General features: G+C 40.9%; 1 protein-coding gene and 1 long non-coding RNA gene across 4 annotated transcripts in view; one reads left to right on the top strand and one right to left on the bottom strand.

The window, feature by feature from the left end:
* The window catches only part of LOC123775297 (sodium/potassium-transporting ATPase subunit alpha), a 29,052-nt gene extending 18,026 nt beyond the window's left edge, over positions 1 to 11,026 (top strand). For both annotated transcript variants that reach the window (XM_045770325.2, XM_045770324.2), the window contains 5 exons: positions 922 to 1,016; positions 3,288 to 3,462; positions 8,739 to 8,869; positions 9,063 to 9,164; positions 10,359 to 11,026. In XM_045770325.2, the coding sequence (XP_045626281.2) occupies positions 922 to 1,016; positions 3,288 to 3,462; positions 8,739 to 8,869; positions 9,063 to 9,164; positions 10,359 to 10,479 (624 nt within the window). In that variant the 3' untranslated portion in view covers positions 10,480 to 11,026. The remainder of the gene's footprint in view (positions 1 to 921; positions 1,017 to 3,287; positions 3,463 to 8,738; positions 8,870 to 9,062; positions 9,165 to 10,358) is intronic.
* LOC138356039 (uncharacterized) overlaps positions 1 to 15,307 on the bottom strand; it is a 166,407-nt gene that overhangs the window by 46,453 nt on the left and 104,647 nt on the right. The window lies entirely within an intron of this gene.

Raw genomic sequence — 15,307 nt, 5'->3', positions numbered from 1 at the left:
GGAAAACAAAGGTTTAGAGAAATAATGCATGATGCTGCAGCCTGACGGTGGCAAGGCAAAACATGCTTGTTAGGACTGTTAGTAACCAGTATGCTATTGGCGAGCACGTGACCTCATTGGGACTTAAGTAACCTAGGGCATGTAATTTTAGGTAGTTTCTTGACTGGATAAATAGATTCCTAACACTTGCACCCCTATGACCAAGCAGGAATGAAATACTCCCTTTGGCAGAGAATAGGGAGTCACTTTCAGTCCTCCCGACTGAAAGTGATCCTTTGTAAAGCACGAGTGGTAGAATATTATGCTCGAAATGAATATTCACAAACTCGAAACTTAATTTCATCTGCTTCAGCTCTCCTGGTTATGAAATTTATTCAACACTCTGAAACGGTAAACTCTGTAAAGTTTCAACACCCTTACCAGTTTTTGTCTGTTCTAGGAGATGCATGTATACTCTGTTCAAGCTTATTTTTATTTTTTTTTTGAATGTCTAAAATGCAAAAGGATCCAGTACTAAAAGTAGTCAAAGCACAGCCGACCGACTTGATTACAGGAGCCATGATTCACGTACTTTTCTAATTTTTAGAATTAGGTTTCATATTAAATGGCTGAAATACAAAAGTTCAGTGGTGGTTCTTCATTTTCACGAATTGTCAATGGTTTTAAATTACAACGAACTAACACCGAATGTCTTAAGTTTTACAAGGGCGGGCTTAATATGAAATGTTAATATGAAATGTTTAAAGGTGTAGGTGCCAAATAGGACAGATAAAGACTACATGGTGTGTTATTGTGTGCTCATCTTCATTTAATCTTGTACTAGAATTTCCAGCCGTTATTTAACACATCTGTAGGCATGGTTTTTGAATGTTACTTTGTTTTACATTAAGAAATACTGACTATAATTTTATTAATTTTTAGGTGCCAGCAATTTCCCTTGCCTACGAAGAGGCTGAATCTGATATCATGAAGCGTCAGCCCCGCAATCCCTTCACCGACAAGCTGGTGAACGAGAGGTAACGATTAATTTAGACATGTTAATATTTATTCATTAAAAGTATGTACTAGTCTCTTCCCCAGACGAATCTACCAAAGAGCAAGTAATTATCAAAGAAGGCACAAAACCGGGAAGGCTATGTAGCACCATCAAATGTGCGGGATAATCGGAGAGCGCTAAATATTACCGAAAATGCCAATATGAGAACAAACGCATAAAGTGAACAATATCAAACTTATCAGATTCACCAAGAATTCTATCAAGGGACAAGTGACCGCGGGGGACGGTTGGAAAGCAAGACACACGCTCGTGTTGGAAGTCAGGACATTTAACAAGGATAAGCACAACTGTAAAAGGGACAATGGAGTGCTGTCCTCCTCCTTAAGTGTCCGCGAGTTAAGAGCGTATGGCCAATGTGCAACCTTGCCAGAGCCGTTTCCCACAACCCTGCCAACGGGCAAGGATGGAGGAATGAAAAACTAGGTAAAAGTCGGAATAAGGAATACCTTCACGGGAGATGGGACGAGTGCGGATAGCTTCCTTAGCGGCAGCGTCTGCACACACATTTAAAGACGCCAATATGGCTTCGAACTCGGCAAAACTCAACTATCTTAAATATACTAGAGATGAGAAACGACTAGTGTTGAATCTCGACTATCACCGAATGGACTGGGTTAAAGGACTCTAGAGCCATGAAGGCATTGCGAGAGAGTACTACAACCACAAAGGAGGATTGATAGCGAGAAAGCAGGAGACGAAGAGCATAGAGAATAGCATAAAGTTCTGCCTTGAAGATGCTAGTCTCTGGAGGCAGGCGAGGCATATAGGTGTGGTCAGGAAAAAGAGTAGCCCCACACCGTCTGCAGACTTAGACCCATCGGTGAGATGGAAACGGAGCGGGAATGTTAAGAAAAGTGTTCAAGGAAAAGGCGTTTCAGAACTGTAGGAGGGGTAAAAGCTATTTAGTGATGTGGGTCAGGGAAGCTTGGCTGTTTATGGGTGTGAATGTTAGTTTTATGGCGTTGTGAAGGCTTCCATTTTCTGGACTGGATTTTACTACACTGCTAGGAAAGTGTAAGATATCTAGTGTCCTATTAAACTAACAATAGTTAAATGTTTCAATTATCATTGTCAAATTAACCTGCACCATATTATCTCTACATGTGTAAAGATATTTATTTGATAAATCTTTAGACCTTTGTACAAACTTTAACCTTGTGCATGTGTTTCTGCCGGATTTATCTGCAAAATTATTTTGCTGGTCATGTTTAAATGCTAGCGGTTAGAACTGTTAATATTCAAAGCCTACCAGGGGTTGGATGGTTTTCCACTAGGCATATTCAGGTGTGTTTGGGAGGGGGGGTCTCAATCTTTCGCTGATATTTATAATTCATTGTAGAGTACGAAATTGGGCACGATTAGGGGTTTCCAATATTTTTATATAGCCACTAATCGGCGCTTCGTGCAAAACGTATTAATGTGAATGGTTTTAATTACTAAATTTTGGGATAACAAATAATACGAAGTTAATTTATGTAAATATAGTTAATTAGTAAGGTAGCATTAAGGAATAGAAATATTTTTAAATCATAGATTTTATAATTGTATTGGTAAAGTTATACCAAATTTACAGTATATAATTATAACACTGGCTTTATTAGGATGAGGTATAAACAATTGTTACTTGTAGAAATAAAACTACCAAATTAATTTTTTGAATTTATAATTAGAGCTGGCGGCTCTGCTTTAGCTTGACCTTTCACCTCCTGCCTTTTAGTCTGTTCATAGTCCTTGATGTGCCGCTTGGGGGGGGGGGGGGGTCTCAAGAGGTGCAGTAGCTCAGGCGAGTTATTGAGGGGGCTATCACAGAAAATGTGATGTAATGAAATGGCTTTCTGGCAAACGCCTAAGGTAAATCTTCCTGCCGTCCCTCTTCCTATGTCGACATTTGCATGGAGGGGGGGGGGGGGGAGGCAAGTCTTGCGGAAAGGTGCTAGTTTCCAATGGGTGGAAAAATAAAGGTAGCCTGTTGTCCAAAACATCCCTTGTCATAAGCTCGATGACGCTATTGAAGTATTATGGTTAGTAGGGAACGCTTAAATATTTTAAACAATCCTTGCAATAAATTTATTTTCAAGTTATGACCTTTTTAAAATCTTTAATGCAAAACATTCTTGTAAAAATCTTTCTAACACTTCAATTAAATGGTTTTGACATTTAAGCATTTTAAACCATTAAATTTGAGAATGTAAATGTATTGACAACGTATTCATCATTTACTACCCAACAGGCTCATCTCCATGGCCTATGGTCAGATTGGAATGATCCAGGCCGTGGCAGGATTCTATGTCTACTTTGTCATCATGACTGAAAATGGCTTCCTTCCACCTAAACTCTTCGGTATCCGTGCAAAATGGGACTCGAAGGCTATCAATGATTTGGAAGATCATTATGGCCAGGAATGGGTTAGTATTTGTAGTGATTTTAAATCTTGGTGCACTCTACGCAGCCCTCGATATTTTAGTATTTTTTATTCTATTCAAGAATTTACTTATATTGAAGTTAATTTATCCTTTAAAGTTTAATTTGTCTAAAGACCCCCACATTAGCATGATAGATTTGAATGTTTTTGTGAAGAACCTGGAAAGAATACCAGAGAATAGTGACACTGTTACCAGAAGTGGGGAAAAGGGGGGGGGGGGGGAAAGTTGGGCAAGATTCGGCCAAGAGTTTGTTGTTGTTGTTGTTAAGATTCGCTACTCAGAACGATAAGTTCCAGTAGCACGGGCTATGGTGAGCCCGTAAGTGGAGGCTCTTTGAAGCCATTATCTGTATCAGTGGCTGATACTAGAGATGTGGCGATGGATGGGGGTCTTCATGATGGTTTTCAGCCTGGAGGGTTGGCTATACCAGTTATGGAGCTGGTGGGGTTAGTGTAGACCTCTAGGTTTTCCGTTTTTTCTTTGCCTGCGACTTTGGCTGAGCAGTGCTGTCGTTAGTTTGGTGACGTGGCCTCCATGGGGAAGTCTTGAATCGTGTAGGTGTCGTATTTGTGATGCGGCGGTGGAGCTCCTCCTATGATTTCCTCGTCTGAGGAGTCCGTAACCTCCGTAGTGGGCGTTTTTGTCTTTCGCCTCGCAGCCTTGGGTAGGTGTCGTTGATTGGTTGTTGTAGCTATTTCAGGAGCGCTGGTGGTGCTGTTATCGTTTGTAGACAACACGTCTGCTAGCGCGGCTGCCGAGATAATGATGGTAGGAGTCCAAGAGTAGGAAAGGGTATCTTTATATTCACAATTTCGAGTTATGTCTACTTCGACTTGTGGCAGGCAACCGAACCCTCGAAATGGACCAACCTTTCTCTCTCGTATAATATATATACGCGTGCACACGTACATTTCCGGTTGTGACTTGTCGCCTGGCGTTTGGTCCACATACGTCGGCACAATGTCTCCAATTCCGATTCCTGATTTTTCACATGCCATGTCACTTTCGTCGGCTCGTTGATTAGAATATTACCTTCCGTCCAAACTCGTCTGGCACATGCATCGTTGAGGCTTCAAATGTTGTGACTGGTTGATCAAACGACCGGCCTCGGGGCCGTTGATCCCCGGAAGCTATACAAGGTAGCCATAAGGTAGGTAGGACCACCGAGGTGCCCTCTGGCGTTGGTGGGGTCCCGTTCATGTCTCGGTTTATAGTTGAAGACCAGAATCGGCAATGTCGTTCTCCCGTCCCATATTGCAGCCGGGACCTTAGTGATTGCCACACGTTGAGGCCATTTTAGTATTTCAGGGACATTCTCTTTTCAGATTAATTGTTCATAGTGTTCCAAACGTCTTCGTTACAAATGCTTTCCATAATCTTTCACCCTTGGCAATTCTTTGGTGCTATCCTTGCAGTGCATGTATACATCCTCTCCGCATCTCTGCAAAAAGTGCTAGTTTTGACTTGTAGTAAAATAATCTTTTGTCCTTAATGTACAGATTACATCCACACTGATGGTTACTCTACTTGTTACATTAACTGTCTTGATGCTGCCGGTCGTATATTTTATATAAATTCGAAAAAGCTATCCTTAACCTGAAACGAAGAATTTACATCCTAATCCGAGGCAAGACTAACTAGGATCTTAGCATCTTGATCTATTTCTTCTGACTTGTGCTCGTAAGGTGTTGGAACCGTCAGGCCTTATGATTCTGTTCTGTAACTGTTTTAAAGCTTCAATTCTGAATCCTCCACCAGCTGCAGTCTGGTGCCAATTGTTTTCCTCTAGTTTCTCCACCCGCTCGTTACTATCCTGTCTTCCCAGCCATTTCTGTACGCCCTCTTTAAATAGTTCCACACAATGCTTCTTAACCGTTTTTGGGTATTCTGTAGCTAATGAGAGATGTTCCAGCCCTAGGTGTCGTTCGATATCATCAGTCTTTTCCCCTCTGCCTTTTACCCTCCCAGAATAATAACCATTATAGCCAATGTTACCATTCTTCCAATTAACCATTCCTTTGAAAATAGCGGTGAATTAAATCTACGTTCATTCTGCCTCTGCCTTCAGACCAGAAACGAAAACATGGTCCCTCCCTCCTTTTTGTTCCGAGGGATAAAAATTCCCTACTCTGACCCAGCTGTCTCCTCATCGTTCGTCTCCGGTCATTCTTGAATCTAGTACTACTCTTGCTCTAGAATCTGCTGCCTTGAGTCGACCCCACTTCCTCGAGTGTTCTCTGCTGCTGCGTTCTACCTCGCCTGATAGTCTGTTCACGTGTTCTATGCACTGCCCCATTTATCTTTGCTGAATTTACCTCTGACCTTGATACTAACGTGTGATCTCCTTGATATTTTGTCTTTAATAGTGTCTTAAATTTTGTAGTTTTACAAATGTCTGGCATGAAAACTTCCATATAATAAGCTACATCCTTTGCTTTCAATAATCCATTTTGTGTCCAGGATCCAATGATTGGTGTTCATGCTGGTTACTTCTGCACTTACGCATTTTTATCCCCCGTACCTCTTCCATATGCAACTAGCTCAACTGCTCTTTTAATTTTATTGTTCCGATGATGTTTGTTATTCATGAACATTCGTATATTTATTGGTCACACAATTAGAAATATAATTTTGGTTTTGCATCTATTCAGAAAATTCATTTGCGTTCTTTGACACTAAATGTTATAACCTGAAATAACCTAGACGACTTTAGCGACTAGAAACATCGTTGAGTGGACTGCGAACCGCCCAGAAAATTTATAGTTGGTATAGCGCGGAGTGGCTGGACCCCAAAAGGGTTAACTTGGAATGCTGTACACTTTATACCCATATTCAAACGTTCATGTCAATGCTAGCGATGTTTCTCTGCTCCTCTAACATATACAAAAGATCTGATATGGTGGGTCAATAACCCACCATAGACCAGTCTCCCATCCTCTTATCTCTTCTTTTTTAAATACGGCTTCTCATCGATCTGATAAAATTGGGTAAAGCGGACTGGAATATTCACTACCCTTCCTACTAATCACTGGAAGTCTGATTTTCCTGTTCCTTGCCCCTTTTTCATCTTGCCTTGCTAGATGCTGCCTGTCCTTCCAATCTACGTTCCTTAGTGGAATTTGAGTTTTGTCTGCCTTAGTTTGTTATAGGCTTCCCGCCTTGGACAAATGGTCACCGGCAGACACTAGACTTTTCATAGTTTCAGAAGGCTAGTGTGTGGCCCATAGGGCTGTTTGTATAGGTGAATTTTAGTTAAAGCTCCTACTTCACTAATACTCTGCATTCCTCTTCCCCATATTTGGAAGATCTGCAAGGTGACAGGTAAATTTGTTAAAGGTGTAGTTTGTCCTTCATTTGTGGTTGCATTATTGTTAAACTGGTTTTGATTGCGAAGGATCTAGGTTTGCCTTCCTTGGTCATTAATTTCAGTCCTTGTTTACCTTCTCTGTTCCTCACTCGTTCGGTCCCTCACTGAATTTCACCATTTTTTGAATTGTGCCATTTTTTTTTCTCCTTTGCAAGCTTCTCAGTCTCTGGGCTAGACGGTGGCTGCCCAGCGTATTTCGTGACGTCGCCCATGGACCCTTCAAAGTCTTGACAATTGGCATCATATGGGTTGCTACTGGTTTTGATGCTTTTGTTCATACCACGATAAAGAGCTTGCATGTTATCGGCCACTAAAAGGATCGTTGCTATCGGTAATACCTTCGTTACTTCACATAACTGAAATGCTCCAACTCCTCGTATTTTCACTAGACCCATCTAATAATCGTCTAATCTTTAGTTTATTACAAGGATTGCTTGTTTACCTGATGTTCTGTGTATGTTAACAATATTTCTCTTGGTATTGTTCCTACCTCATCCCTGTAGAGGATGCTCACTTGACCTTTTGAATGCCCCTAACTTTCACAGTGAACACTAAAGAAGTAATCTGATTGGAAACGTTCCCAGCTATTCGTGCACTACTGTTCAGATAGTCGAAGTCTGCCGAGTGTTAGCTACTCTGTAGTTTTTTCCTGCTAAAACCTACCTGTGCTGGTGGCTCCCATAGCTTGATATTTTTTATGGCAAACCTTTGAGATTTTATGCTAAAAGCCATTTGCTTTTTATTTGCTTTTTATGTGCCAATGTTCCTTTATTCTGGTTGACTTCAAGAGACCTCATGGCTCAACGTCATATTGGTGCACGCTTAACTCGTCGGCATTTGAAGGAACAGACTTGTATATTTGTCCAAATTGCACTGTCTGCCTTATAGATGTGCACCTTGTAAAATGTCCTGATTTTCATTGTCTTGCTTTCCCAACGGCCCGAGTTGGATGTCCTTCACTTGTTTTTTGGTAAATTAATGCCTTTGACATCTTTAATCTTGTTTTGCTTTTTGCGCTGACACCATGAATTAGATTGACTTTTAAAGATCCCTGGTCTTCCTGGCTGGGTTGCTGCCTTTTGATAGTAGAGACTACTGCAGTTGCGTTGCGGCATCATGGGATCATCACTGCTATAGAGGCCTCGCAAGATTGCAACCAAGTTACTCTTTTCTTTAAAGTGGTTTTTACAAATTTGATAGCGATAATGTTTCACTAACGTGTTTGTATGCTCGCATACATGCCGAATTAAAATAAAATTGTCTTGTATTGCACAAGGTGTTGTGATGTATGGGTTAATTTTGAAGGATTCGTGTATTACCATACTACAAACCAGGTAAGGGTGATACTTCATTACTTCTAGTAAATTATGCTTGGGAACACGAAGTGTTCAGCCAGCCAGCCAGCACACTTGAACTTCTCTTGCCCCGGTACTATTTTTTCATGGTCAAAATTCCTGGTAGAATCTTTGTTGCCGACAGCGTCCAGGTTCTCACAGGGAAAAAATCTGAATCCAGAAAATTTGTTACACATTAAATATCTTTGAGATTTATTGTCTTTTGCTGGCGAAATGCTTATATATTCAGCAAGTGAATAATTAAAAAAAACGTAAGCCTAAAAATTATGGGTGGTAATTTTTTTTATTGCAAATTTGAATTCAGCATAAAACATTAACATTTTTCGTGTTTGGTTATTTTCCTTAACGAAAATAACATTGGTTAACTGCATAGTTAATGATGGAAACAAAGGAAGGAAAGATTAATTACTTTAAGGAGCAGCTCTTGCCCAGTATACGCACTAACATAAATTACAAATGTTCGTAAATTTATCGACTAAAATTTAGTTCTTGTAATAAAATAATGGCCCTAATTTTCATATTTTTTTTTTTCCCAGACCTACACTGACCGCAAAATTCTAGAGTACACATGTCACACAGCTTTCTTTGTGTCAATTGTGATTGTGCAGTGGGCAGATCTCATCATCTGCAAGACCCGACGTAACTCGCTTTTTCACCAGGGAATGACGTGAGTACTTAAATTCCCTAACAAGGGGCTGTTAAGTATGTTGCCTCCTTTATAGCAGTAGTAGCTGATTGTGGTAGGTGGTTTTAAAGACATTTTGTACAATGTGGAACTTTTTTTCATCAAAGTCAAATAGCTTCCATTAATTTATTTTGTCCATGTATAGAATGCAACTAACAATGTGACTGTTTTGCAGGAACATGGTGCTTAACTTTGGTTTGTGCTTCGAAACTGCCCTGGCTGCTGCTCTCTCATACACCCCAGGAATGGACAAGGGTCTCCGTATGTACCCCCTAAAGTAAGGATTATTTTCTAGTCTTGTTCACAAATAAAATTATTTGGGAAAGAAAACCAGGGAAGTAATGAATTAAGCCCTCGAACTACACTGAAAGAGGTTAAGAATTTGGTTAACACAAGTTTAGCCTATTAAATGTTCCCCATGGCAACTTCGTTAGCAGTTGTTGGGTTTCATGCTTTGCTTTACCCATTAGGCTGCAAGTCCTAAAGACATCTAGGTGTGGAAGTGCAGGGGTTAAAACAGGCACTGGGATCGGAAGGTAATTCAGCGCGAGTGACTTTAAGGATCGAGAAGGGGGTTATTATTGAAAATTAAAGCTTGGGATGGGCATTAGAAGAGATATGAAAGCTAGAGCGTGCATCCCGTTTATCCTGCCTGTTGCAATGCTTGCATTAATAGTAAATTTTATTCGATAATTTTCCTTTACTTAAACCGATATTTAATTGAATTTCCACTACGCACGGCGAAAGGAAATGCTATAAATCCGTCAGATGTGAAAACAATGAACTACTTGAATAACCTCTTGAGAGGTTAACATGCACAAGCATTCCTTTATCCTAAATTGCATTAGACAAAGCAATGTAAAACTTAATAGGAGTCTTTATTAAAAGGAAAATGCATGTGTTGGACAAACGCCTCGTCAGAGATTGGTGTCACAAATAGTCTTGTGCAACAGTCGCCAGTGTGGTCCTCCGCTGGGACTAATCTTGGGCCACTACCACCCCCCCCCCCCCCCCCCCCCCGTCCTTCCTTCTCGGTCCTCCACCACTACCACCATTACCTTTTATTCTTTACATCCCTTGTATTAATTACACTGGTCATTACTCTATTAACCATTTTGTTCATAAATACCAGCTTAATGCATTTTCATAATGCCAGCTTAAGGCTACCGTTCTTGATTTGTTATAACATTGAACCAAATTTTGCGTAAATGTTTATTCAGGTAAAATTATTTATGAAAGATGAGTTACAATGTTTGATTTCTAGATTAAAGCTAGTACATAATATGCCTAAAGCCATTAATACGCACAGCCATTTGGACAAAGTTTGGTGCAGTCTTCATTTGAGAGGATAGGTCCTAATGAGGCTAAATACTGTATCCTTTGAAAAAGTCTGTAGTTTTGTAATCATTTGTAACTGTGGTCGTTAACCATTTCAAAGGTCGCGTTGTGTAAAATGCATTTTTCTTTCCAGGTTCTACTGGTGGCTGCCAGCTCTTCCCTTCTCGCTACTCATCTTCGTTTATGACGAGTGTAGACGTTTCCTCTTGCGCAGAAACCCTGGAGGCTGGCTGGAATACGAGACATATTATTAACGTTTATGGAGCACAAGAATTAGAGCTAGTGGCAATCACCTGCCACCACCAGCATGCATAACTGTTGCCAATACTAGTTTCTATGGTGCCTGATAAAGAAAAAATTGGTATCTTGACCTTCAAGAACTTGCTTGAAGGTCAGGCTGAGAATATTTAGTAAAGAAGTTGGCTGTAATGTGATCCTCTAACACTTCTATCATGCCTGATGATTTAAATTAATGTCAGTTTTAAAGTTTAAATAGGTAAATGCAAAAAATGTCATATCCCGGATGACTTTTCTAATCTTTTAATTTGTTATACATTTTAGCGCAAGATAGTCATTGCTACAGAATTACTGTAGTGTAAACCATAATTTGACTGTAAACCCCAATCTTCATGAAATTCTTAATTGATACTTAATAATTATCCGTATTTGTAGTAATTACAGCTGTACTGCTCGGACCTTGTTCCACGTTTGTTGGGTTTAATACTTGTTATTTTAAGTTCATATATTAACATTTTCTGCATGTGCTGTAAAATAGGAGACAATAAATTTTAACATACACAATTTACTTTATCCCCATTACAAAATATGGTCTTGCCTGTACCAACTTCGCTGAGGTTTGAAATCTATTTTTAAAGATTTAATTTTAACTTTCAGTAATAGTAACTGATAATAAAGTGGTTTGTCTAGTTCTTCCATGCCCCTTCCGCCCCCCCCCCCAAAAAAAAAAAAATCCTGAACTCTATGCATTGGGCCTAGTGAAGGCCATTTAGGAAGTTATTAAAATTGGAACAAATGCATTACTAGTATAAATATAATGGTTTTATTTTAAGCCAAATTATAGCGGTGGTCATGACTAAGACAATTTGGCTGGAAAAACCCATCTCTACTAGGTGCCAAGCCATAAAGGCATGCTTTATTATAAAGCAGCAGATAGTCAAAGCTAGTTTATAGCAAATGACCACCTAACCTTCACACGCTTGCACAGTACTGAACAAAGTTTGGAAAGGTATTTGGAACAACCTTGTGCAATCAATCTTAGTACAATAGTCTATTTTATATTAAGAGCGCACTTAGTGTAGCCAGTGTAACAGATAATCTTGTTGATGGTAGGAAGAGCCTTGGGTCATCTTGAAGGGGAGGGAGCCAAGGAATACTTTTCTTTCAGAAGGGCCACCTCACCAGAAGACAGTGAGGGGTGTAGCTCCTGCCCTCTGGCGGTGCACATGCTAAATATCTTGACTGCTACTCTACCATTACTCTTGAGTGTTGCGTTGCCATTATCTTTAACCTTTTCTTCCCCCCCCCCCCATTCCGGAATCATTTCCAAACTTCAAACCCTAAAGCCTCCACCAGCTCCCCTTCTACACTTCCCAATTCTGTGGCAGCAAGTGTTCCTCGTGGATCTCCGACTATAGTTTCCAGCCTTCCTACCCGCCAGGTTTGGACTGCTACTCTATTTCTTCCATCGTGCTCGCCTTCACTTTTCGGCCCCATATTTCGTCTCCGTCTTTTGCCAACACCCCCCCCCCCTCCTCTGTCCGCCCTTGCCTGAGCGGACAGGTATGGACAAGTTTTCGTCTTCGTGTAATCGGCTCTCGTTCTCCTTCTCTGACCAAGACTATGGAGGTCGGAGAAGGTACATCGGTACGTTGTACCTTCTGGTACAACGTACTTGTGCCCAGAGAGGGTACATTGACCAGTACGTCGCTACTGGCACGCTTGCATGTCAAAAACGGAAACCTGATTCTTCTTCTTCCTCCCCGAGCGGGTAAGAAGGCCACTGTCCCTCTATCCCCCAATTTCCTCTTCCGTCTTGGTTCCTGCGTCTCCTCCCGTCTCGGTGGAGTCTGTTGATCTAGGTCCAAGTTGCCGTAGCCTTTGATGTTGTCCCTGATGACTGTCGTTTTTGTCGGTCGCCCGCCTTCCCTCGACCGCCCAGTAACGTAAGACTGTTACGTTGTTGTGAGGTTCATATTTATTTAGTCTTGATTACAATGGTCGGTTGTTGCATTTTCGTAGACGTTCAGACGGCACTTGTAGCAGAGCTGAGTGGGGCCGGAGTCGCTGAGCTCTATGCGGGAGAGCGTGGCGGCTTAATGGCCAATCGTTAGTGTCTGAACTCGATGGGTCGCGAGAGCATTGTAGCTCGATGCGGTCGTAGTCTGCTGTGTCGAAGCTGTAGCGTCTTGGGGTCGATTAGAACTGTACACAGTGCTACATTCTTGAGGTTGAAGAGGTGTGGTAAACCCAAAGCGTCTGAACTGGAGTTATATGAATCGCTGTGGAAATTGTATTGTTGGCTATTCACTTCCCGCTTCGCTTATATTTGGTGATTACATCTCGGCTTCCTCCAACAGGATGGAACGAATGTTACATGTAATTAGGGAAAGGATTTAAGTAGTCATAATTAGTGCTAATTAGTGTGTCATTAAGGTAATGAGACTGGAGCGAGTATAAGGTTTACTCACTACAGCCCCTTCCCGACGCCCCCTCTACAAATCCCGCCAGTTTGCTTCTGCTCCTTCCCACTCTCTCTCAATTCCGTCTTTGCTAGATTCGTCTGTCCTACCCACCCCGTCCTCATAGCAAATCCATTACCATAAGAAACCCCTTCCCCACCCCCTCAAACATCCTGGATAGTTATCTAGATTTTTGTGATGGTCTGAAAGCATATTATGGTTCTGGTAATAGTCTACATGTAAATTTGGCAAATTAACTAACTTTTGCCTTCCAGATTATTCTCCAGTTACGACTTTAATGTAATATAAATCGTCGGTTTAACATGAAACAAGTACACTGACGACGTTTTCTTTAAGGAATTTGGTTTTCTGTAAACAGAATTCGAGGGGGCACTAAACGTTTTCGATTTCCATATTTCATATCAATAATACATTGTATTAATGTAATGAAACCTAACATAACCATGGATAGAGTAGATAATAGTATAAATTATGTAGCTGTCCCAATCCATTTCCTTCAGCGAATCTTCTGCCTGAAGACAAGTTGGCCCCACCACCCTGACTTTACTGCATCTATTTCTGTTCTCTTGTATCTTTTCTCCATAATTTTTTCATTTATTGACCTTAGTTCTTAACTGTCAATAGTGGTTATTCCTTCAATGGAATACTACTATTACTAGAATTACTATTAATAGAATACAGTACCATTCCTTCAATGGAATATTCGCGGTTTCTTTGCGAATTTTCCTGAATTCTAACTTTTGTAGTCTCCCTTTTCACCACTGTGCCCGTCATCAGGAGACGAAGCTTGTCGCTCGTCTTGGCCACTTCCGTGCTCCTGCCTTTCTTTCCTTCCCTCTAGCTTTTGCTGGGACTCCTGCTCTGGAGTCGTTTATTCCTATGCATCCTGTGGTGGTTGAAATCCAATATTGGCCACTTTTTATCTCCAGCAGATTTAAGACAATTAGGTTTTGCTGGGTTCACAGTCATATTGGTATTATTTTCGTTCCCTTCTTCCTCTTGCCACTTCGGGAGGGTGTAGTTTTTATATATATAGCTTCAGGGCACCCGTTCCCCCCAATTACTGCACGGGGAGATAGACGTAGGTGTGCTTTAAGCACACACATTTCCCTACCAACAGAAACTAAAATATATAATCTATGGTTAGTTGGCATATCTCACTCACAGGAGTTAAGATGATGATGATAATGGTTAGTTCAATGGAAAATTCTTGTGTATTTTGTTTTTCTTATATAAGACACAGCACACAAAGGGGAGGGGGTGGGTGCACAGTATATCATTAAAAAGAACTAAAGCTGAAGACAAAACAATCTGCCTAAGCAGCAGGAAGACTTTGACAACAGCATACATGGAAAAATATTTCAAAGCGGAAGCTCCTGGCAAGGCGGCCAGGAGGGAGGGATATCATGTATGTGCACATGGGTCCCTCCGTCGGCCATCATACCCACTCTATGTATATATTAACACGTTGTACTGAATGGGGATACTGAAAGAGACTGTATTGAAAGAGATTGTACTGAAAGAGAATAGCTTGAGCTACCTCATCCCTTTGTGTGTATTTTACCTCAATAAACTTATTTCAATTTCAATTTCAATTTCATACCCACTCCTGGGCTCCGACCAGGTCATCCACCCTCCTATGAGAAACCATTCGGAGAGTTGGTACCCCTCGATGACGACCCTGCATAGGTAGTTAACTACCAGCTATCCTAACTGTGGATAGGGACTGTCTCCCCATCACGACTATATTTCACCCTGAGAACACTACTGCTAAGGAGGCTATCCGCACTTGTCCTATTTCCAAAAATTAGCATTCCTTATTCAGATTTTTACCGTCACTCATTCATCGATCCGAAACCGTTGGCAGGGTCGATGGTCTTGTATTACAGGAAACAAACTATGCTTTTTCTGGGTAGCCTGTCCATAGCCCTTCCTCCATAATCACCTCTGGCTAGGTTATAGATTGGCCATACACGCTTAATTCAATGGGCACTAAAGGGCGTTCCTTTATCAAACAAAATCTGCAATATTAAAGTCATTCTGTATGCTTTTTGTTGGGTTTTTATAATGGAACTGAATTAGAACTGTATCATGTGAACCGCCAATGCGGTCCTTCCTTCCTTCCTTGGTATTCTCTTCATGGTCAAATTTATCCATATATGCTCAAAGTGACATATATCTCACGCTAAGTGTGGTGATTAAAGAACTTATTTTCTGCGAGTGCCACTGATCTTGTAGCAAAGGGATGTTTCATTCTTGTAAGTTTCATAGCTGTCTCGCACATCAACGTGGGTCAGTGATGCAGTCAGTTCTGTATTTACACGTTTCATGTATTGCTTGTACAACACAAAGATGACATGGA

The sequence above is a fragment of the Procambarus clarkii genome, chromosome 70 (genome assembly GCF_040958095.1).
Source record: "Procambarus clarkii isolate CNS0578487 chromosome 70, FALCON_Pclarkii_2.0, whole genome shotgun sequence".
Lineage (NCBI taxonomy): Eukaryota > Metazoa > Arthropoda > Malacostraca > Decapoda > Cambaridae > Procambarus > Procambarus clarkii.
Note: the sequence above shows the minus strand (reverse complement) of the source record. Positions and strands in the feature narration are given on the sequence as shown.